Source organism: Choloepus didactylus, chromosome 9 (genome assembly GCF_015220235.1).
Source record: "Choloepus didactylus isolate mChoDid1 chromosome 9, mChoDid1.pri, whole genome shotgun sequence".
In the NCBI taxonomy this organism is placed as follows: domain Eukaryota; kingdom Metazoa; phylum Chordata; class Mammalia; order Pilosa; family Megalonychidae; genus Choloepus; species Choloepus didactylus.
In genome coordinates this window covers 71,931,415-71,954,231 of record NC_051315.1, presented here as the reverse complement: position 1 = coordinate 71,954,231, position 22,817 = coordinate 71,931,415, and the positions used below count along the sequence as shown (strand labels likewise).

General features: G+C 35.4%; 1 protein-coding gene and 1 pseudogene across 4 annotated transcripts in view; both read right to left on the bottom strand.

Moving 5' to 3' along the window:
* Positions 1–3,165: 3,165 nt before the first annotated feature.
* LOC119543765 lies at positions 3,166–9,769 on the bottom strand (annotated as a pseudogene).
* Positions 9,770–12,818: 3,049 nt separating this feature from the next.
* ITPRID2 (ITPR interacting domain containing 2) overlaps positions 12,819–22,817 on the bottom strand; it is a 41,084-nt gene continuing 31,085 nt past the window's right edge. For 3 of the 4 annotated variants that reach the window (XM_037849096.1, XM_037849097.1, XM_037849098.1), the window contains 2 exons: positions 14,831–14,952; positions 12,819–13,960 (listed from right to left, as the gene is read on the bottom strand). In XM_037849096.1, the coding sequence (XP_037705024.1) occupies positions 14,851–14,952 (102 nt within the window). In that variant the 3' untranslated portion in view covers positions 12,819–13,960; positions 14,831–14,850. The remainder of the gene's footprint in view (positions 13,961–14,830; positions 14,953–22,817) is intronic. The other variant, XM_037849099.1, reaches the window with a different exon arrangement.

The window sequence follows — 22,817 nt, the reverse complement described above, 5'->3', positions numbered from 1 at the left end:
CTCCCCAAACATCAGCATTCTGGGGCTGGTTGCTGGTGATCCTTGGGGCCTTGGCTTTTCCATCACATGGCAATGCACATGGCAATGTCCTCTCCTTTCTCTTCGGGGTTCCATTGACTTCCAGCTTCTACTCCTCCCCGGTGGCTTTCTCCCCATGGCCTTCTCTGTAAGGCCTAAAGTAATAGGGATTAAGACTCATCCTGATTCAGATGGCCACACCTTAACTAAAAATAACGTCTTTAAAAGGTCCTATATGCAATGGGTTCACAGCCACAGGAATGCATTATGATTAAGAGCATATTTTCTCAGATACATAATTCAAGATACCACAATGACATTTTGAATATTCTTCTTGGAAACTTCCTTATCTAGATTACTGGGTTTATAAGGTATATTTCCTCTTTTCCACATTACTCCAGATGTCTGGTTGGCCAACTCTGCCACCACCTAAAAAAGGTTCCTTTTCCTTTAGCTTCCAATAACATTTTCCTCACTTTCCTTTAAGCCTCCATCACAGTCTCCTCAGAGTCTTTTAGGTTTCCACTAACATTCTACTTGAAGACATTTAGGTGTTCATTAACAGTCTCCTCAAGGCCATTCTGGCTTCTTCCCATAGCTCAGTCCCAAAGTCAATGCCATGTTTTTCAGGTTTTGTTTTGGCAACATCCCACTTCTAGGTACCAAAATTTGTAACAGTTATCTATCAATACATAAACTATCCCCAAAACTTAGTGACTTACAGCAACAACAAACATTTATTTTGCTTATGATTATGAAATTTGTGTAGGTCTCAGCTGGGACAACTTGTCTCAGCTTCACAAGGTCTCAGCTGGGGTTGCTTGACTGGCAGTTGGAGAATCCACCATCAAGACTACTCACTCGTGGTTGGCAATTTGGTGCTGTCAGTTTGCTGGGAGTTCAGCAAGGGCCAAGGGCCAGGAGCTTCAGTTCTTCCCCAAATGGGCCTCTTCCCAGGCTCCTTGGTCTTCCTCACAGCATGGTGGCTGGGTTCCAACGTCAAACATCCCAAGAAACCAGATGAAAGTATGTGGCATTTTTTTATGACTTTGCCTTGGAAGTTACGAAGTATCGCTTCCACTACACACTATAATCCAAAGCAGTCACAAAGGCCCAACCAGTTTCAAAGGGTAGGGATGTATACTCCAGATCTTGATAGGAGAGATGCAGGTTTTAGAAGAGTATATAGGAAAGCAGATTATTATTGGACCTCTCTTTGGAAAATACAATCTGCTGCACAGATTTTTAAAAAAGGATTACATAGAGCAAATAATATTTCGGGGGTTATTTTCCATATCACTAATGCCAAAATTGTGGAGAAGAATGATACCTTCTATAATATATCACTTATTCCTCTGACAGCAAACAAAATCTGACACAATTGAGAAATGCTTATGTTCCTAAAATGGATATATCTCATAAAATATGACCAAGCTAAAAAATCAAGCAATTTTGCAAACCTCAATCAAAATAACCTGTTGTTATTTAGTGGCAGGGAAGAAGTGATCAATATTTTCCATTAATTTCAATTCTATTTAACAAATTTTTTTGAATACTTGCTACATACCAAGCACTATGCTAGGTATACTGTGGTAAATAAGGCATGTTCCTCTCTTACTTTACTTGGGAAGATAGACACATAATAATCAATTGTAGTCTAGTATGATAAAAGAAAGTTGAGTCCCTACCTCACATCATATACAAAAGTGAACTCAAAATGGACCAAAGGCCTAAATGTAACAGCTAAAACTACAAAACACTTGGAAGAAAATGGAAAAGTAAATCATTGTGAATTCTGTGACAATGATTTTTTGGATGTGACACTAAAAGCACAAGCAACAAAAGAAAACATAAATTGAATGTCATCAAAATTAAAAACTTTTGTGTTTTAAAGGACACCAACAAGGAAGTAAAAAACAATCCATAGAATGGGAAAAAGTTTTTGCAAATCATACATGCAATAAGGGACATGTATCTAGAATATATAGACATATCACAACTAAATAATTTTAAAAACCCAATTAAAAATGATGAGATGATCTGAATAGACATAATTTCTCCAAAAAGATATACTAAAAAAATGGGCAATAAGCAAAAGAAAATGTGTTCAACATCATTGGCCATCAGGGAAATGCCAATCAAAACCACAATGACATTCTACTTCACCCACAAAAATGGCTAGAATAAAAAAGACAATGACAGGTTTAGTAAAGAGATGGACAAATTGGAACCCAAATACCACATATTATATGAGTCCATTTACATCAAATGTCCATAAATAGGGAAATCTAAAGATAAAGAAAATAGATTAGTGGTTGCCCAGGGCTAGAGGGGTTGAGGGGGGGGAAATGGGGAATGACTGCTAATGGGTACTGAGTCTTTTGGGGGGTGATGACATATTCTAAAACCGATTGTGGTGATGGTTTCACAACTCTGTGAATATACTAAAAACCATTGAATTGCACATGTTAAATGAGTGACTTGTATGGTATATGAATTACATTTTAATAAAGCTTATTCCTTTATTAATTAATTTATTTAAGAGATTATGTACTAGGTTAAGTGGAGGCATAGATAAAGCAATGATCTTCTCTGCTTGGCAGATCACGGAAGGCTTCATGGAGGAAGAGATGTTTGAACTATGGTGGCACTGGAGGAAAGGGAAGGGACATTACAAGCCGAGAGAACACTTTGTATAAATACAAGGAATCATGGAGCAGCATGGTTGAGTATGGCTGAAGTATGGCTGCAAGACCATAAAGATGTGTTATCAATAGCCGTGACCGCTTTAGAATGATCCTGTTCATTGCAGGCTGAAGCAACAGTGTTGGTCAAGAAACCAGTTTCTGGCATAGCACTATTTGTGGTTACTTTTGCTTTTTCTGAGAGACTGCAGATATTAAGATGTACATATTAACATTTCGTGAATACAGGTTAACTTCCACTTAGCTATAGCTTTACTCAGCATGACTGAAGATAAGGACAGCAGCAAACAATCATTGAAGCTTAATGAACATTTTAAAAAGTAAGTACCAAGTTTTTTAAAGTGCTAACTGTTCTCTGACACTTTGGAGTTACTGTTTCTCTTCCCATTTCCATTAGGTCAATATATGGTTCATGGCAATACTGTACTAGTTTAAAATTTCATTACAGGAAGTAGTCTGGGATAGACGAGTAACATATGGCTCGGCTCTGTGAGGTGCTGTGTCAAACGGCAAGAAAGAGTATTATAGCGAATCATTAAGTCCAATGATTGTGGCTTGGTTACCACAATGATAAAATAGTTTGGAGCACTGAAAATTGTTACCACATTCCAGTCATGGCACCAGTTATATCCCTCCATCACCAGCTTGTGAGCTCTAGACACCCACATGGGGCCATTGCATGATTAAATATCTCAGAAAAATCTGCCTAAAGAGATAACCAGCACCTCAAGGAGAAATACCCCAACCACCACAGTCATCTGGAGCTGACCACAGCGAGTCACACATTGGACCCTCATAGCTTGTAGGTGACCGAGTGCTCTGATGTGATCCAGTGTATCTATGGATGGTGAGAGCCACTGTGTAGATAGAAAAATATGCCCATTCACCAAGACAGTGAGAGGAAGATAGTAAAAAAGATCTGTAAAATATTTCCAACCATTGAGTTTCCATATTTCCTTAAACACTCATCATAGAAACCATATACTTTTGTAATATGTCTACTCTCATGATTCCCTCATAGAATGGTGATGCATTCATGGTAAGAAACCTTAAGAGCTATAAGCAGTGTAACTGTTTCAACTGAATGATAGCCTCTGTGAACATAATCTCCCATAAACAAGTAATTTGTATCTGTTGATTGCCACCAATTCTAAACAGTTCCATGAGATCATGAAATTGCCCACGCACATCTCCACAGATAGTGACTAGACATTAAGCCTCTTGGACGTTGGATTCTTTTGTCAGGATTTCTTTAACTTTCTTGCAGAGGCTCTTGACCTGGGACTCAGACAGCTGTTTGCACTTGTTTAGCTGCTTAATCCACTGGTCCAGCTCCTTGGTGAGTACCTTCTCATCCAGGAAGTCACCAGCCCAAACCTGCTGCCACTCCACACTACTCCTGATTCACTGACCACACACAGGCCACACGCACACACCGCTGCCAGTACCAGGGTCCTTCTGTGGCTACTGGCAGTTGTCTGGCCCTAGCGCTGGCTCTCTCCGTAGTGCTCGGCCACTGGCCGCGGTGCCTCCTCTTCTTCTCATTCCAGCTCTGGAGCTTGGTTGTCTGTAATCCAAATAAATGTTTTAATAACTAAGTAGTCACCAAACCAGTGCTTATTATGGATGTCATGAAGTTCTTTTTTAGTTGTTTTTGTAGCCCACACCATCATTAATTAGAAGTCTTTAATTTGGGGGAAATAACCATAAAGTTCCATACCAGCAACCACAAAAATGAGTGGACTTGGGGGAAGCACTTGCTGTATATGAGATTTTTTTTTTTATTTATTGCATTGTACCAGAATATTTTGAAGATGCCTCAGTGTTCTTTGTTTGAATAAGAAACCCGGAAGTTGGCTCTGCCCATCACTTCTCGAAACTGGCTTCTTTATCTTGAATGTAATGAGATGTCAAGTTCATGAAATACTGTTGTCCAACTTCCTGATTTTCATTCTCTAAAATACACAAGTCCTGGTTAAGTAAGTGTTACTCCCTTAGCAATCCTCCTGGTGCAGAACTGTACATTCTCCCCTTCTGGGAGAATACGCTGTTTGTTCTATAGTAAGGCTTTGTCTTGGTTTACTAGGCTGCTGAGACAAATATTACACAATAGATTGTCTTAAACAATGGAAATTTCTTGGCTCACAGTTTTGAGGATAGAAGAAGTCCAAAATCTAGATATCAGCAAGGCTGCTTTCTCCCTGAAGACTGTGGTGTTCTGGTACTGGTTTGCCAGCTGTCCTTGTAGTTCGTTGGCTTTCCTCTCACATGGCAATGTCCTCTCCTTTCTCTTCTGGGTTCCTGCTGACTTCCTGCTACTGGCTCCTTCCCATGGCTTTCTCTGACTCTGGCTTCCAGTTTCTTCTTTTTATGAGGCCTCCAATAATATGAATTAAGGTCCATCCCACTTCAGTTGGCAACACCTAAACTAAAATTAATAGCTTGGAGAGATCCTATCTTCAGTGGGTTCCTACGCAGGGTAATATGGATTAACATTAAAAACATGTCTAAATTGAGGCACGTAAGTCAGTCTATCATAGGCTATAAAACTTTTTTGTCCAAATTATTTGCAATATCTACTAGTTGAATATTTTCTTAGCTTTAGATTGCATGTCTTTCAGAATTATTTCAACTTGGAAATCATTATCCTATATAAACTAGAACTTTCATATTTTGAATAGCAGAAACTCTCAAAAATAAATAATTATAATGCACTCTGATATAGTACATTTTATTTGTAGTTTCCATGTTTGATAATAAATCAAACACAGTAATAGTAAGTATAAATTGGGATTGGCTTAATTTGTTAGAAAGGTTCCCCCAACTTTACTTCATGAGCTCAGATTTTATAAGCTGTGTTCTCTGTAGTTTGCATTTCAAAAGAATATTTTCCCAAATATAGAATTATAAACAGAATAAAATCTACATGCCCATGCATATGTACATAAACATACACACATACATATACACACTTCACATATTCTGATAACTGCCTTTGCCTTATGCTAGAGATTTTTTAAAAGCTTAACTCAATTATTCATTAATTCATTAAAGAAAATAAAAACCAGAGGAAAAGAAATGGGAGGATAATGCTAAGATAATGTTAGCATCAAAGACATTCTCATAAAAAACAATAAAGAGCTACAAATAGCCAAAACTAAGGATGCAAGTTTTCTGAAGCTCCAAATCTTTTAAATAAATGATACAGGGTAATGCATCTCTAAATTGGCAATTATCTGAATTAATCATTTATTGTGGTGCTGATTAAGTAAATTCTTAAAAATAGTGGAAAAGATAAACTGCTGACAAATGTAGCTAACATTGAACTTTCCCTGAATCAAATAAATCGTAAACAGGACAAATCACAATTTTGGTACTTTGGTGGTTTATTTGATAGACAGTTGGAATAACAGCAACTGTATTTTCACTCGTATTTGACAGAGATAATCAATACAGTATCTTATCTTGATATTTTAAAACACTACTGTATATTTTTGCTTTCTCTTGTATGATGATAATTGGTAAGAGATAATACTTATGGAGTTCTTACCATATGCCAGGCAGTATGCTAAATGTCCCTGTTTTATTACACTTTGTTAATTTTGCCAATAAACCAAAAGAGGAAGGTGCTATTGTTATTTCCCATTTTATAGAAAAGTGAGACCGAGACAAGTAAGCAAGTGGCAGAGGTAGGTCTGGAACTGAGGCCTATCTGCCTCCAGATTAGAGTTCTTAAGGTTGATGTTCTTCTGCTCCCTTCAGTTATGTATATTTTTGGTTATATTTTTTTAAAAAGAGAACTAATAGATGTCTGGTTTTCAACAAACTCTATCCACAGACTCAAACATACAGATCACATAAACAACTAACTTGCTTTACATAACCTGTAGTCTCAAATTCGAGAAATGTTCAGGCTAGAATGATATTGAATGGGGGCATTTGTTAGCTCAATGTGCTGTTTTAATCCAGCTCTATCAGATACTATAATGCACAGGTATGAGGAAGAAAACAATGTTCTCAGAGCTGAAAAATAGGGCACAATGAAATCTTTAGTAAGGAAATCATTTCTAGAACTTGATGGGAAAGAAGTAAGAAAAGATGAAAAGAGCAGAAAGAAAATGCTGATATTGAGAACACAGTATAAAAGAAACATGTATTGCTCTATGAGAAACTGTGGTTAGGATTTTTCCATCATAAAAATGTTTCCTCACTAAAAGATTTATATTCAAGTTGTTATTGGTTCCCCTACTGCCTCCCCTCTGTTTTCTTTATTTTAGATACTAATTGGAAATTGTAGAGTACTTTAAAGCAACTTGCTTTGCAGCCAGACTTGCTATAATGCAGCTAACTCATAAACCAAGATATATTGTAAATGGACTGTTTGAACAGTTTCATTGATATTTCATATTGAGCTTCAGGTTGTATTTTTTTCATGAAGCCAAGCATTCTGCCACTTGGATTTCTAGAAAAAAAGGTAATTTATCTGGCAAAGAGGTAGACACAAATCCAAAACCTGTGGAAGGTTAAGCCTATTTTGGAAAAAATGTCCCCAAATCATGAGTGATAATTACAAGTATATTCTATAACACACATAATATCAGATAATGAAAGAAGTTTTCTTCGCTGCTGTTGTGCTCCTCTCCAAATAATTTCTGTCAAAATGCAAATCCAGAGTCTGAGGAATTAGAAGTGATGGCTGTTTCATTCATTTCCCTTTCCCACTATGGGTATTACAGTCAGAATGGACAAAGAAAAGGCTCTTCTAGAAAATTAATATCTGCTCTAAAAATGGTTTAGGATTATTCCCGACAGAATTATAGTGTTATTTACTTTAGTTTTCTGCTTCTTACACAGCAATTAGGAAACAAAAGCACAATAGCAATTTTTAAAAAATCAATTGGACCAAAATTAAAATTTAATTTTTTGAGTCTGGGAAGACTTGACAAAAATGTTAGTAAAATTAGCAAATTAGCAAATGGTAAAACACAAAGCAGACAAAAAATAAATAAATAAATAAATAAATAATAAAAACTTAATCATTAGTGCCTTGTACTCCATCATTGCCCATTAAATGTCTTTCGAATGGCTTTGTCATGAGATTTCAGAATTTGAAAATAATAAAAATATTAAGACTCAATATGTGTTATCCAAATGCTTAATTATTCCTAAGAATCAGAGGGGACCAGCTTGTGCCCATATTGTGTCCCTACTAAGATTCAGTCAAGGTAAATTTAAACTGATTTGCATGAGAGTGTTTTGGCAGAAAGCAAAAGAGCTTGCCAGCGCTCAGAAGGAACACAAGATGGGAAGAATAGCAGAGTTTTGTCACCCCCTGGCCTAATGTGGAGATGGGACTGAAAGCTAAAACTGCTGCCAAGGTAGTAAGGGGTGATCCAGCAGAAGAGAGGGACATACTCCCAGCATCCACAAGGCATGCTATCATCATGATTTTGGCCAGTAAAGGACCTCAGTGGAAGAGCTGGGGAGCACAGGAGCCCTTCACAAAGAAAGAAAAAAGGAAATCAGTTGAAACTGATCAATAAGATCTATTCTGAATATACATGAATAACTCTTGAGGGCTCCCTCCTCCTCCCCAATATAAATGGATGAGATTTGGGAGGGGGATGTGCCACAGGTGATGAAAAAGAGGAAAAAAAAAATGTTTACCATCATTAATATAATCCCATTTGTCCCTACAGGATGATGAGGCCCAGGCAAATATGTTACATTTTTATTCAAGTGTTTACATCTGACATATCTCAATATGTCAATAATGGTATAAGTACTTTCTAGCCAAACACAAATCAGTACATTCCCTACTGAGATTTAACTGATGAACTTGATGACAATCAAGAGCAGTCTTTGCCCAGGCGCAGGATTGTGATAGATGTTTGTGAATCAACTCATGAGATAATAATTGCTTTTCAATACCTCAGGGGATTTTTTTTTCCACCTTGGGACTGCAGATATAGCGAAAGGAATTATTTAAGTTGAATCAAAACAAAACCATGGATCATCTGTACATGGATTTACAAAACAATTAAATCAGGAACATGTATAACAAATTGCAATGTATTCTACACAGGTGCAATTGTTATTTTTAATCACTAACCCCTTCTCAGAAAGAAATGGTAAACTCTCTAAGACACCAAAGACTGGAAACAAATTCCAAACTCTAAAGCTGATCTTCTCTCACTGCATCTTTAGAGCTGGTTTTTCCCTATTTTGGGTCTCATTCTAGTGCTTGACTCTGACTCTAGCGGCATTTGGACTGTCTGCATTTTCTCAGTATCTGTTCAACACAGGATAAGGACTTGCTACCTACTACTATTAATAGCACAAAAGCTCTTTGCTCTTGGTTATTGTTGCTGCCACACAGCCTTCTGCAGTCTGTTGTACATCTCCAGGATGCCTCAAGTGGTTCTCCTTGTAGTTTCCCGCCTATGCACTGTGTTTACATATGTTCTCCATTTTTTAACTTTGGCTGTAATGACGTTTCCTGAAGGTGGCCTCTAAGCCGACATCCTCTTGGAGACATGAGCCCCTTTTCTGTTTAACAAATTTCTCTCTTTGAGGTGTCTTGCAGACAGGTAGCAAGACCTACAAATCTAAACCCTTGCTACTCCAAGTACAGCTAATAGACCAGCAGTATCAACATCACTTGGGAACTTCAAGAAATGTATAAATTTGGACCCCCACCCTGACCTGCTTAATCAGAATCTGCATTTTTAACATATTCTCAAGTCCTTTGTATGCATACTCAAGTTTGAGAAACACTGCTCTAAATGGTATTCCACAACCTATCACTGATACCTTTGTAGAGAACTTGAAATCCAATAATGTTCACCTTTCTCATCGTTAGAGAGGCAGGGGGTCCTTTGTCAGTCCTGGATCTTATTGCTTGAAAAGAACACAAGGAAGATGAAAAATTCAGGCCTGGATCTATAATTTCATATTATATCTCTTGTATATAAAGCTTAATTTGCTAAACTTCATCTACTTGTTACCCTGTTTCTATCCATTACTATCCCCACTACCACCACCATTACGATAGCTAACATTTATAAAATTTTCAAGCATTTTGCTAAATACATTTATATTCATATCTAATCCTCACAACAAACCTATGAAGTCGGTACTATTATCACCACCCCAATTCTACCAAGCTAAAATTTGAATGCAGCCTTAATCACTAAACTCCATTATCACTCATGCATCTGTTGCTATCCTCTTTTCTGATGGAGAGATATGTACATCCTTATCAAGTCAGCAATTGCTTGAATATTAAATATACAAGCCCTTAAAAAAATATTTGGTTGTCTTTTTCTAGTGATCTAGCACCTTGTTTTTGGAGAAAGTGTCTATGGAAATATAGTGATGTTTAACGACTTCTATTTTACAAAAACACACCTCTTATGACTAGTTGCATGCTTAATTACACTGGAAAAATAGGTATTCTATTAAAATAGGTTCATGAAGCCAAATAAATGACATTTTAAACTATTTTTAAAAGCATAAAATTCTTTAGAAGTTAATTTTGTAAAGTGTGTTACACTGATAAATTGTTCTCAGGCAAATGAAGAGATTCATGCACATTAGAATTAAGAACATAAAGTGATTTCAGTGTACAATATTAATCCCTGCTTTCCTTAAAGCACATTTTTGTTGATAATGCGATACAATTTGAATGTCCAAACTGAATACACTTGTCATTCAATACCATTTTTGTTGATCCCATATAAATTATGAAACCAAAGTTGATTCAAGGGATATTTTTATAAATTTAAATCAATATGAGGATCAAACAATAAAATGTGTAGATTGTTTTCTAAAACTACAATAAGAACATACAAATATTTGCTAAATACATGCTTTCTCTGCAGTTGTGTGGTCCTCACTTAAGGAGTATGTTTCAAGTACCTTCTCAAGTCTTTTAGTTTGTATCTCTTTACTCTAACATAATTCAGTTATTTTATTTAAAGTATTTTATCAAATATTTTTATTTCTAAAATAAAGCAACTTTCTTTTTAGTCCCACCTCTAATTCACTCTGCAGTCTACTCTTCAAAATACATTACTTCTCACATTCATGAAGTTTTCAACTCGCATTACCTACATTTAATACTCTCTTCTATCCATTAAAGAACGCTTCAAATTAAAAAAAAATACCAAAAAGAGAGACATACTCTAATTCTTAAATGTAGATTCTTTCAGCCAAAAGTCTAAAAATTGTATTACCTCTCCTTAAAAATTTATTACCTCTCCTTAAAAAATGCTTATTTGTCCTTTTTATGTCCATCTTCTTAAGCTCAGAGCCACATAAAGGGTATGTATCCAAGCAAACTTTTATTAAATGAGTGAATGAGGTAAGCAAGTAAGCTAGTTAATCATCCTTCATAAATGATTCTTCTTCGGGGTACCCAGAACAACCCCCATGGGGGAAATGGACCTTGATATTTGTTTGATATGAATACTTATCTTTGTTTGAAATATTCCTAACTTACTGCTGAGCAAATGGGCATTCTATATGCAAGTTATTATTTATTCAGTATGAGTAACAGAACATCAGTTTTGGGAATGGAAATAAAGAAAACAAGGTAAATGGTATGGCTTTATAGTAAGGGATAGAAATTTAAAACTGTATAGGAGAGGAACTCAATTAGATATGACGTCTTAACTTCATACATTTAGAATGCAGTTAGAATAAGTGCTAATTACATGCTTTCAATATTCATAAATGATTCTAACTATCAGACATACAAAACTTACTACAAAGCTTTGATCCTCAGCTTTCATTATAAGAAGATGGAATGTTTTATCTTCCCACTTCTTACATGTTCTGTCAAGTCTTTCTTTCAAGGAGAAGACAAAAAAGGGGTACCTATGCTTCAGTTGTGCTTTATTCTTGCACTAGCACCATACTCCCATTTGGACATGTGAGGAACATTCTTTTAAATGCAGTTTACTACATTCCTGTTTTCTTCTAAAAAAGCCGGAGTGAGACAGCCAACTGAGCAAATATTCTTAAATGATGTAATGCATATTTTACATGTAACTGAAATTCAACTGGATAGCCTTAAAGGAACAATATATACTTCAAGCCTGAGAAACTGCCCATATTTGTCTTTGGTGTATCATTTCACAGCAGCTCCAAAATTCAAAATCACCATTTCAATATTCATTTTCTTGTATGCCTTCTTAGTTCAGGTCTTGGCACAATATGCACAGGCTATGGACAACTTACCTTCTGAAAAACATTCTTTTCATTATGCCGGTCCTCTGCACAAAACTCACTGTCTCTATCATCTATATTATATGGTCAATAAATTCCTTAATCTAGCATTCAAGATTACCACAATCTACCCGAATCCTACCTTTCCAACTTCATTTCTCACTATTCCCCACACAAATCCTCCTCTCTAGTAAAATAGTTGCTTGAACTTAATACTTCCCAAACATTTATTACATACACAAAGGCTTAAAATTAGAAGAGGGAAGATAAGACTACAATAATAAAATTCATTTTATTTCATTTTTATACTCCTTAAGCAATTTGCCCATTGGTTCAGCCTATAAGTTGCTGCAACTGTTTTAGCCCTAATTTTGATTATCAAATTCTGAGTATCTTATATCATCAGACAGTACCAAAAGGGGCTACAAAACTGAGTAATTAAAATTGTTGTTGTCTGTATTACAATTAATATGGAATGTTTGGTTTGTTCATTTCATTACTATTTTTGGAATTAACCAGTTAAACTCCTGAATGACTTGACCAAAGAATAAAATACTATTTAAATGTCTATTCTTCATAGTTTTAATAGTACATTTTTAAGAGAAGTTTAATTTGGTCTCAGATGGTAATCATTAGGACCACAGAACGAGATGAGACCAAGAGATATCAGTAATGTACTATCTCTCCAGGGTGTTCTAGCCTTAACTGAATTTTTTAAGACATCATGGAAGCCTCTCCAGGAAAACAGAATAAAACCCTATTTGGTTATGTGCTGAAATTCTTTTAGACCTTAATTGTTACTCATCAAATCTAATCCAAATTTTTCACGTTGCAGTTCAAGAAAAGGAAACCATTAACAACATGTTAGGCAAAATAAATACTTTATTGTTTTAATATTTTTTTTAGAAATCAGCCTTTGTGTGATCATTCAAACATGCATAAACCTTTTAGATATTCTTTCAAAGAATACTGCTAACATTGCAACCACTCTTGATTAAAATTTCACACACAAAGAAATATAAGGAGTTGAAAATTATAAATGCTGAAAGAAAAATTCCAATAACATCTGGTTATTACTTTACACATCTATTTAATACATAGAAAACCAAATAGAAAACCATTTTCCTTTTCTGCATAAAAACAGTTTTCACTGGTTTAGACTGAATTAAAACCATTTATGAATGAGAACAAATCTAACTTTCTTCCATTTTGAAAAACAAAAACCAGCTTATTCATTTCTATCCATTCAAGTCATAGGCCCCATTATTTTGGAAATATTCTACTATTCTGTCTAAAAGATAGAAGAAATATCTCCTTAAAATAAAGATGTCTGGACAATGCAAAAAGTACATAGTGTTTAACATAAGGCACATTTCCAAAAGAAAAATAGTAAGTAAGCCATAATAAAATATTTGTCTTGGGTAAAGCAACAAGGCCTACAGTGTAAAAACATTAAGTAGATTTAGGTAATATCATATAATTCTATCATACTGCTGTTAGTAACCTCCTCAAGAATTAATAGCAATTTTTACAACAGAACAGTTTTTCTTCTTGGAAGTGACACTAATTAACAGCAGTGGAGGGGAAATCATTGGTCGCTTCAAGCTCTCAAAAAATGAATCAGTTATTGCACAGTAAATACCTCATAGAGGTCAGTGTTTTAAGAAGCCAGTCTGAAGAAATATGTTATTTATAAGTAGGTTAAGTCTGGAAGTCTTCAAGTTTTAAAATTAATTCTACAGATCAACTGAAAAATATAGTCATACAAATAAATATTAGGCTTTTCAAACTGCTACAGTTTTGACAGTTCAGAAAAGAAATAAAGTTCAGCAAAGTGCCTAAATTTCTATGTATTTTTAAAGGTATGCATAGGAGAAATAAACATTGTACACTGTATACAGTAGCCCAAGTCAGCAGCAGGCATCTTCTGAAGCACAAGTAACACCTTCACCATGTATACCAATGATTAACTCCAATATTACATAGGTAATAGGGTCCAAGCCAACCTTAAAAAGGAAAGAGGAGTCAATATTAAACGTCGTTCAATTGTTATTATTAAAATGTTCTCCATAAAAGGAATGCAAATTTTATCCAAATATATATATGTCTATAAATATGATCCTTCTATGATCTCTACACATCTTACTGAGAGTCAATTCTTTTATAGCTGGCTTTGGAAAAAATCCTATGGGTTGCTTTATAATATAATTTAATGAAAAGTATTCCATATTTTCTACAGTGGAAATTATATATCATACTTTTCAAATTACATTTTTATTTCCCGTATCTCATTGAATGGGTATATTTAATCCTGTAAATTTAATTATTCTACTAATCTGCATAATTCCTTTTTGTGTTCACCAAGGATTAGTCTGAATATTATTTAATTAATTTAATTAGAGGTATAATGAATTAAAGTAACCCATTTTAATAACTAAAACAACAAATACTTCTTTATAAATTTTGACATAATTAGATACGGACATATGGGAGATGCTTCCTTAAAAGATAAAAATAATTTACTAAGAATTTGTGATTCTTGTTCCATAAACTGTACATCTGAAATGCCAACATAACCAATACTGTTAAACTAAGGTTCAGGTTTAAATATCCAATTCCAGCAATTATTTAATACAATGAAATTTCAGTTAAACAACACAATATAGATAATCCCTTGAGGTTAGTGTTTAGGGATTTGACATGTTTACATTTCATATGGTAGTGTATGCGATTTTCACATCTGTAGGATAACAGATTACATACATTTAAAAATCAAAATTATCTATAGAAACAGACACATCTTCTAAGAAAACAAATTATTAAAAACCAAGTGCTAATTTACCTTTAGCTAAACAAAGAAATTCAGAAAGACTCACCTGTAAATTCTATTTAATGACTATTTGTCTTGCTTAGAACTAGATACTTTACTTGAAGATACTGCTGCCAAAAGTCCACTCACAATTTCCCGTCTAATTTCCCCAACAATAGACTCTTTAATCTGGAATGGAAATGTAAGAATTTTATAATAGCAGTGCAATCAATTTTTTATGTTTTCAGAAAAACATAATAGCATTTAATTACCACAATTAGCTAAACTGCAGAGCAAACTATGAACTTCACCTGAGCCTTCATGCAAAGTAAAGAGGAGATGCAGAATTGTATCCATCTATCCTCAAATCCAGATCAGACACTAAAGTCAAGCCTAGCCTTAACTCAGATAACTACATTATAAAATATCACAATTCTTAGGTTGAGGACATTAGAAAATATTATTTTATAGTTTTAAAAACTTCTAGTGATTTATTTCATGACACAAAATAACCCAGAAGGACTGACTAACGGTAAATTCACCTTTATGTTTTTTTATCAGTGACTACTTTTGTAAGGGAATCAGCAGGATAGTCCAATGTTCTTAATGCTAGGAAAACCCATTAGTAGCAAAATAATATGCAGGTGTATTGCTTGCCATACTACTACCTGAAAGCAAAGTATCTAAAGAAGGTATATATTGTTTTACCCTAACATGCACATTTTAAATAGAAAGGAGAAATTATCACTTAGTACAATTTATTTTAAAACATGAAAATCATTCTCTAAACTATTACTAAACTTCAAAGAAAGAAAGTTTTCTTTAGTCGTGTTATACACTTCTTACCCATCTGAAACTTTTGCTTTACAAAAAGATATACATCTCATTTTATTGTTGGAAAAGGCAAAGAGACCTAGGAGCAATGACAAGTCTATCAAGCTTTCCTTCCCCAGATGCCCAAACACCACATATGCCTATCCACTCCTTTTTCTCTCTAATGACACAGCATCACCTCCAAATAGCCCCTTGTGAAGGTTTTAAATGTGTATTTCCGGAAATAAACTGATAGTGCCTTTCCAAATTAGCACTTGAGACACTCTCAACCAGCTTTTAAAAATTCTACATTTCCACAGTTTCCTGTCAGCCTGATCTGCTTCCTAAAATGTTGCTAAGTACATCCTGAACGCATCTCAATTGAAGTCTTTCCAAAAACAGCTCTGTATTAATCTGTCATGCAAAGCTGGCACACAATAGATTTATATAATTGTTCATAGAAACAAAATGCTTCTTAGCTATCAAGCATCTGTACTGGGATCTATTTAAGTAAATATAAGCTTATCCTTTTAACTTCTACCAATATGCCTAAACTTTAAGAAGCATCAAACGTTTTTGAAGTTTAAAGCACTTCAGATTCATTTTTAAATGGATTTGTGTTGGATACAAATGTTACAAAAACCAGAATCTTCTAGCCAAGCAGTATACAAAAGGAAATACAATGTATTGATTGAGAACCAGTGCAAGTCTATATTTAGAAAAGAAAATTAGTATAGTCTTTCCAGTCCTGCCATGATGCAACATGGCAATTTTATGACATTTCACCATTCTTCATCATTCAAAAGACAAACCAACCAAAAAGTATTCTTTACAAACCCAAAATGTACCAACATTTTTTAATAAGAGTACAGGCACTGCTGATGTAAAGCGTAAGAGTCTCAAGGATGTTATAATCTAAATGGAGACAAAATGAATATTGTCTCATAAAAAATTGGAGGAAAAATTAATTCATTAGTGACATAAGAATAAATTTTGCAAAATGAGAGATAAGTATGGAATAGAAGAGAAAAAAAACAGAAAATTCTCAGAGAATGGCAGACTTTAGAGAGTAGGTCATAAAAAATAAAGACAATTTCAGATGATAGTAAGAAGGGAAAACTACAGCAAGAGCACCTCAGATGAGGAGGCAGAAAAGAGCCTAACTGACATTCCTACTAGGGAGTAGAAGGAAATCACAACAGGAAGTGCAAGGGCAAAATGCAAAGTGTTATATTGTGAACTACACTTCAGGGAGGGGATCAGGTCTCATTTATCTATGGTCCTGGCACAGAGTGCTTCATGATGGAAGGAAGGAAGGAAGGAGGGAATGAGAGAGGAAGGAAGGGAGGGAGAATTAGACACAAAAAGGAACTGAAGGTTAAGTAGAAAATCAAAGGACTACAGACAGTCTAACATTGAAAATGACAAAATGCTTTTAACAATTTATTGAAGGGATAAATATATGGACAAATAAATTAGTTGTCCATAGTTGTAAAGTCCCCATGCTACAGAGAGACTGGAAGGATTAGGACAGAGAAAATTCTCCTGGGATGGATGGTAAGATAGCTTTTATAAGCACAATTTCCAACAAGTGGTGTAGGTTAAAGACAGACTACTTGAGGTTAAGAACGGATGCGTATTGGCAATACAAATAGACCCCCTGCTAGTCTGAAGTGTGGGGCAACACATCCATTTAATATGTATTTATTGAGTGCTTAACTGAGTGCCAGTCATTGTATCAGGTGATCACTAAAAACGTTTACATAAGAACACAGACAAACCATGCATTTACCAAAATGCATGTTTAAAGCATGTCAGATGGATACACAAAGATACTGAAAGCCTGGAACCAAGCTTAGGAACTTCAATAAACAGGAAGAACTTTCTAAAAACAAAGCAATCTATGTTTACTCTTTGACATTTAATTTTATTAAATTTGTTTTTATGGGAACACTTTCATTCATTCTATTAAATAATCTGTTTATATATATACACACACACTATACACATAAATATAAAAATGTAAATATATACATTTAACAGAATTTAAACAAACAATAGAATTTAAATAACTGTAAATAGTTACAGGCCACTGATCACATACATCACAGACAGACCACCCAGACAAATTCTAAGACACTGTACTTTTTCTCACTAAAACATACACATCTGCACAACCAAGGGGTATCTTTAATCTGACAAAAGTTTAGTCACTGAACTAAACATTTGCCTAAAAGGACTTTCTTTCAATGCTCTCCTTCAAAAGAAGAATTCTACTGCATTTCTACATTATAAATAATGAAAGCACTCTTTTTAAAAACCTTGTATATAGTGAAATGTGGAAAGCAAGGCCTGATAGAAAGCATTGTTTTCATGCACCCATGAGTGCAATAAGAAAACTTCCCTGAAAGGTCTGCCAAACATGCTTAATCCTCACCTGTGAGACTGTTCAACCCAGTATTAAATCTTGCCTTTATGAATGGTAGCTTTGTTAATGGGGTTAGGGGCCCAGAATTTACTGGGAAGACAGAATTGAATTTAATTTTCTTGGGAGCTGATACACCAAGCTTAAAACAAACAAACAAAAACAATAAAAATTGGAACTTAGCACCATATGGATCTGAAGTGAATGAAATGAAGACTAAACTGAAATTTAAACATTTTATAAATAAAAGTTCAACAAAAAAAATCACTGTAATTGGGCTAAAACAATATTAACACATTTAAAAAATTATAATTGGCATTGGACTAATTTATCTATTAATATATGCTTTTAAAATGCCATAAAATAATTTGTTCTTTTAAGTACATCAATATTTTGCCTATGTCTTGTTTGAGCTATTTATTTTGCTTGGTGAGCCCTTCATTGTAGACAGTAAAAGACATTAATGCTGAACTTTCTCCAAACTATGCCAAATTCTGAATTAAGGAGTTTCTAAATTAACAAATGCTGAAAAATTCTTCAAACATTTGCCTTACATATCAGTTTAAATGTCTTCAAATTATAAAATCTTTCATATTTAATTAGAGGTGCTTATATATGAATACATTATTATTTAGAACAAAGACAGCATAACAGAACAACCACCTTTTCTACATGTTCTACTGGTCCAAAAGATTTAATTTGGTCTAAAGTGAATACTTTATTCACAGGAAATTACTTACAGCACATATCAGGCCATTAAAACTTTAAAATCAAGTGTGCAATAAGGGAGCATTTCTGTCAAATGAGCAACATGAAGTTGAATTTTTAAGGAAAACTTTCAAACCAAAGCAGGCTTAGGAAACAACAACAACAAAATGTATTTCAACAAAACAAAAAAAGTTTGCTTAAAAACTGTCAGCAAATGTAGTGTGGAGAAAAACAATTACTTAATTTCACTTGGAAACTGATCTTTTGATATGAAACACATAAACAGGAATGGATTACTACTGACAGTCACACTGGAGGAGGATGAGTGCAGAGCTTGTTCAACCATTAATAGGCTAAACATTAACCAGTCATCACTAACTTACAAAAAATTATATGTGTAACACTAACAAATTTATAGAATTAAAAGCTTTTAAATCTTTTTACATTTGTAAATTCTTGTCATGAAATGCAATTATATACATTCAGTCTTTTCTGCTATAACACTTGTTTTGAATATGTGGATCTGTCTCAACATGCTTGAAATACTAGGGAACAATTTGAGCAAAGTGTAAATCTCATGATTACTTATGCATGATTTCATCCACAAGAAACACTAGGTGAATACAGAAAACCACACTCAGCTGAACCTAGGAATACAGTACATAAAATGTATACACCTTAAACATATACCAGCTACCTAAGTCCACAGCCTATAATGTGCCACACTCAACCACATCAGGTATTAAAACTTCCTGTTTGATATCATATAACCCTATGATCACTACTTCACGATAACTCAAAAACTGCAACCCTTCCACAATATCCACTTCCACAAGTAAACTTCAGTCTTTTTCAAAGTAAGTTGCTATATTTATTGTAATATTTATGTATGTCTTAACCATGTAGCATTAAAACTATTCTACAGCTTTATCGGGTTCCTCTCTCTTTTTCTTAAATATGTCACTGCCAAAGTTTTTGAGTATTCTGTCCCTAATGCCACTTTTCCCATAACTCCTGTGGTTTCTACTGCATGATTTTGCACAATGTGGTGATTTTTAGCAACGAATATTCCATATTATAGCAGAACCGACCATATTTATTTTTAATGCACTTCTCAAGCTACTATGATGTGACTATAAATGATGGAATCTAATACCCATGAACTAATTTCTGGACTTAGAAAATCAAAAGCCCTCTTCTGAGGGGAGATTCTGGTCTGCTGTCACCATTCTTAACAAAACCACAAGAAATTTTTCTATGTTACTCACAGATTAATTCTAAAAATACATTAGGTTCACATTGCTGAATTTATTAAAAATAAACAGTTTAAAAATAGGGAGCCACTGATCCCAATTTCTCTGGCTCATTTTTGACATTTCCCATTCCTAAATTCTTAGTTAACACTTTATAATGCATGCTCTTCTGTGCAATTTTTCAGTTGTTTCCTGAGTTAGTCTTGTTTACCTTTCTACTAGATTTTAAGCTTCATGATTTCATGTCTTAAATGCATTTTTCTTTTATTCTTCACAGAATGGATACTCAATAGACACTTAAAAGGTGATTTTTAAATGCATAGGATATTCCTTTACTAACTAATGGAAAGAATGATCTTTTATCATCATGGGTTTCAGTAACTCAGTTGGAAATAGTATGTATAATTATGGTTCTCCTAGTTACTCTTAGAAATTCTTAGACAAGGAATTAGAATAGAAAAAAAAATTTCAGCATGTGTAATTTTTATTCTGTGCCTTCTCTTCCAGATTTTGCACTCAAAGAGAGAGTATGATTTGAGAAGACAAGGAAAAATCATAAAGCCATTATGCCAGTTTGAATGTATTATGCCCCCCAGAAAAAGCCAAATTCTTTGATGTAATCTTGTGTGGGCTTTTTAAATGGATAAGGGGGAGATTCTGGAAGAACTGTGAGGAGCTTGTTAGAAAAGGCCTAAACTGCTTTGAAGAGACTGTTTGTGGAAATATGGACTCTGAAGATACTTCTGATGAGGCCTTGAGCAGAAATGATGAATGTGTTGCTGCAAACTGGAAGAAAGGCGATCCTTATTTAAAAGTGGCAGAGAATTTGGCAAAATTGAGTCCTGGTGGCAGATGGAAGGAAGAATTTGAAACTGACAACCTGGAATACTTAGCTGAGGAGATCTCCAGACTACATGTGGAGGATGTACCCTGGCTGCTCCTTGCAGCTTATAGTAAAATGCGAGACAGAGATAAGCTGAGAAATGAACTCTTGGTTTCACAGAAACCGGAAATTGATGGTTTGGAAAACTCTGGGCTTCCAGGGAGTGGAACTCCAGAATCTATAGCCCAACGTGAGGATTTAACCAAACTTGGAACCCAACCACCATTTCAGTACAAGCCAAGATTGGAGACGGAGTTATCCAGAAAGGATTTGTGGAAAGTCCTATTGTCTGACAGCTTTGACCCGTGTGCTTCATGAGAAGCCAACAGAATTTTTGCAAGATCTTCATAGACAGAGCTGTTGCCAGTCTGGACTGGAGGAGACAGACAAGGAACAAATTGAAGGAAAAATTTCTTCAAAGACAGAGCCATGGAGGTTGAGGTCTGGAGTCAAGAGGCCTTGGGCTAGGTGAGCGGAGTGGCCCACATGCATGGAAAGGGTGAGTTTGCCCTGGAGACCGAGGGTGGGCATTCTGCCTTGATGCTCTGGAAGAGTTTTGCCACCCCAGGTCACAAAGAGGGTGGAGCACATTCCCAGGGAATTGGGGAGAGCCTGGCTTCCACCCCACTGTTCTGAAGGGGTTGAGTGTGTGCCCTGGAGATGGAAGGGAATCCGGGTGCTGCCCCAATGTTTGAGGAGGGTGGGGCTGAGAAGGTGGTTTCCCCAATGTGTAGATATGATGGAGAACTCACCTCAGGATTTGGAGAGGAAAGGGCTACCCGATAAGGCCCTTAGGAAGGGTCAGACTCCCGCTCTCTCAAGCCCCAAGAATGCAATGTCGTTCTATAAATGACTCTCAGACTTTGAAATCCAATGCAGTTTGTCCTGCAGGTTTTAGGAACTGTTTTGATCCTGTGAACCCTGTTTTCCTTTCAGTTTTTCCTCATGGCAATGGGAATGTTTATCCTATGAATGTTCCTCCTCTGTATATTGGAAGCACATAACTTGTTCTAAGTTTACAGGTCCACAGTCAGAGGGGAATTTTGCTTTTGGACAGACCACACCTGTAACTGATTTAATGGGATCTTGTACTGAACTATTGTTACTGAAATGATTTAAGTTTTTGTGATATTGTGATGGGATGAATGTATTTTGTATTTGGGAAGAATATGTTTTTCTGGGGTCCAGGGGGTGGAATGTGCCAGTTTGAATGTATTATGCCCCCAGAAAAAGCCAAATTCTTTGATGTAATCTTGTGTGGGCAGATGTATTAGTGTTAATCAGATTGTAATTCTTGGAGTGTTTCCATGGAGATGCGCCCCACCCAACTGTGGGTGATGACTCTGATTGGATCATTTCCATGGAGGTGTTGCCCCACCCATTCAGGGTGGGTCTAAATTAAATCACTGGAGCCATATAAATGAGCTGACAAACAAAAGGAATTCAGTGCAGCTGTGAGTGACATTTTGAAGAGGAGCTACAGCCAACAGGGACACTTTGAAGAATGCACAGAAGCTGAGAGAGTAGCTACAGATGAGAGACAGTCTGAAGACAGCTGTTGAAAGCAGACTTTTGCTCCAGAGAAGCTAAGAGAGGACAAATGCCCCAAGAGCAACTGAGAGTGACATTTTTGGGGAACTGCAGCCTAGAGAGGAATGTCCTGGGAGAAAGTCATTTTGAACCCAGAACTTTGAAGCAGATACCAGCCCCGTGCCTTCCCAGCTAACAGAGGTTTTCCGGATACCACTGGCCATCCTCCAGTGAAGATATCTGATTGGTGATGTGTCACCTTGGACACTTTATGGCCTTAAGACTATAACTGTGTAAAAAAATAAAACCCCCTTTATAAAAGCCAATCCATCTCTGGTGTTTTGCATTCTGGCAGCATTGGCAAACTAGGACAGCTATCATACAAGTGTGTCTAAAGAGGTCTCCTTTTTTTAATGATATACACTAATCCTGCCTATTACCT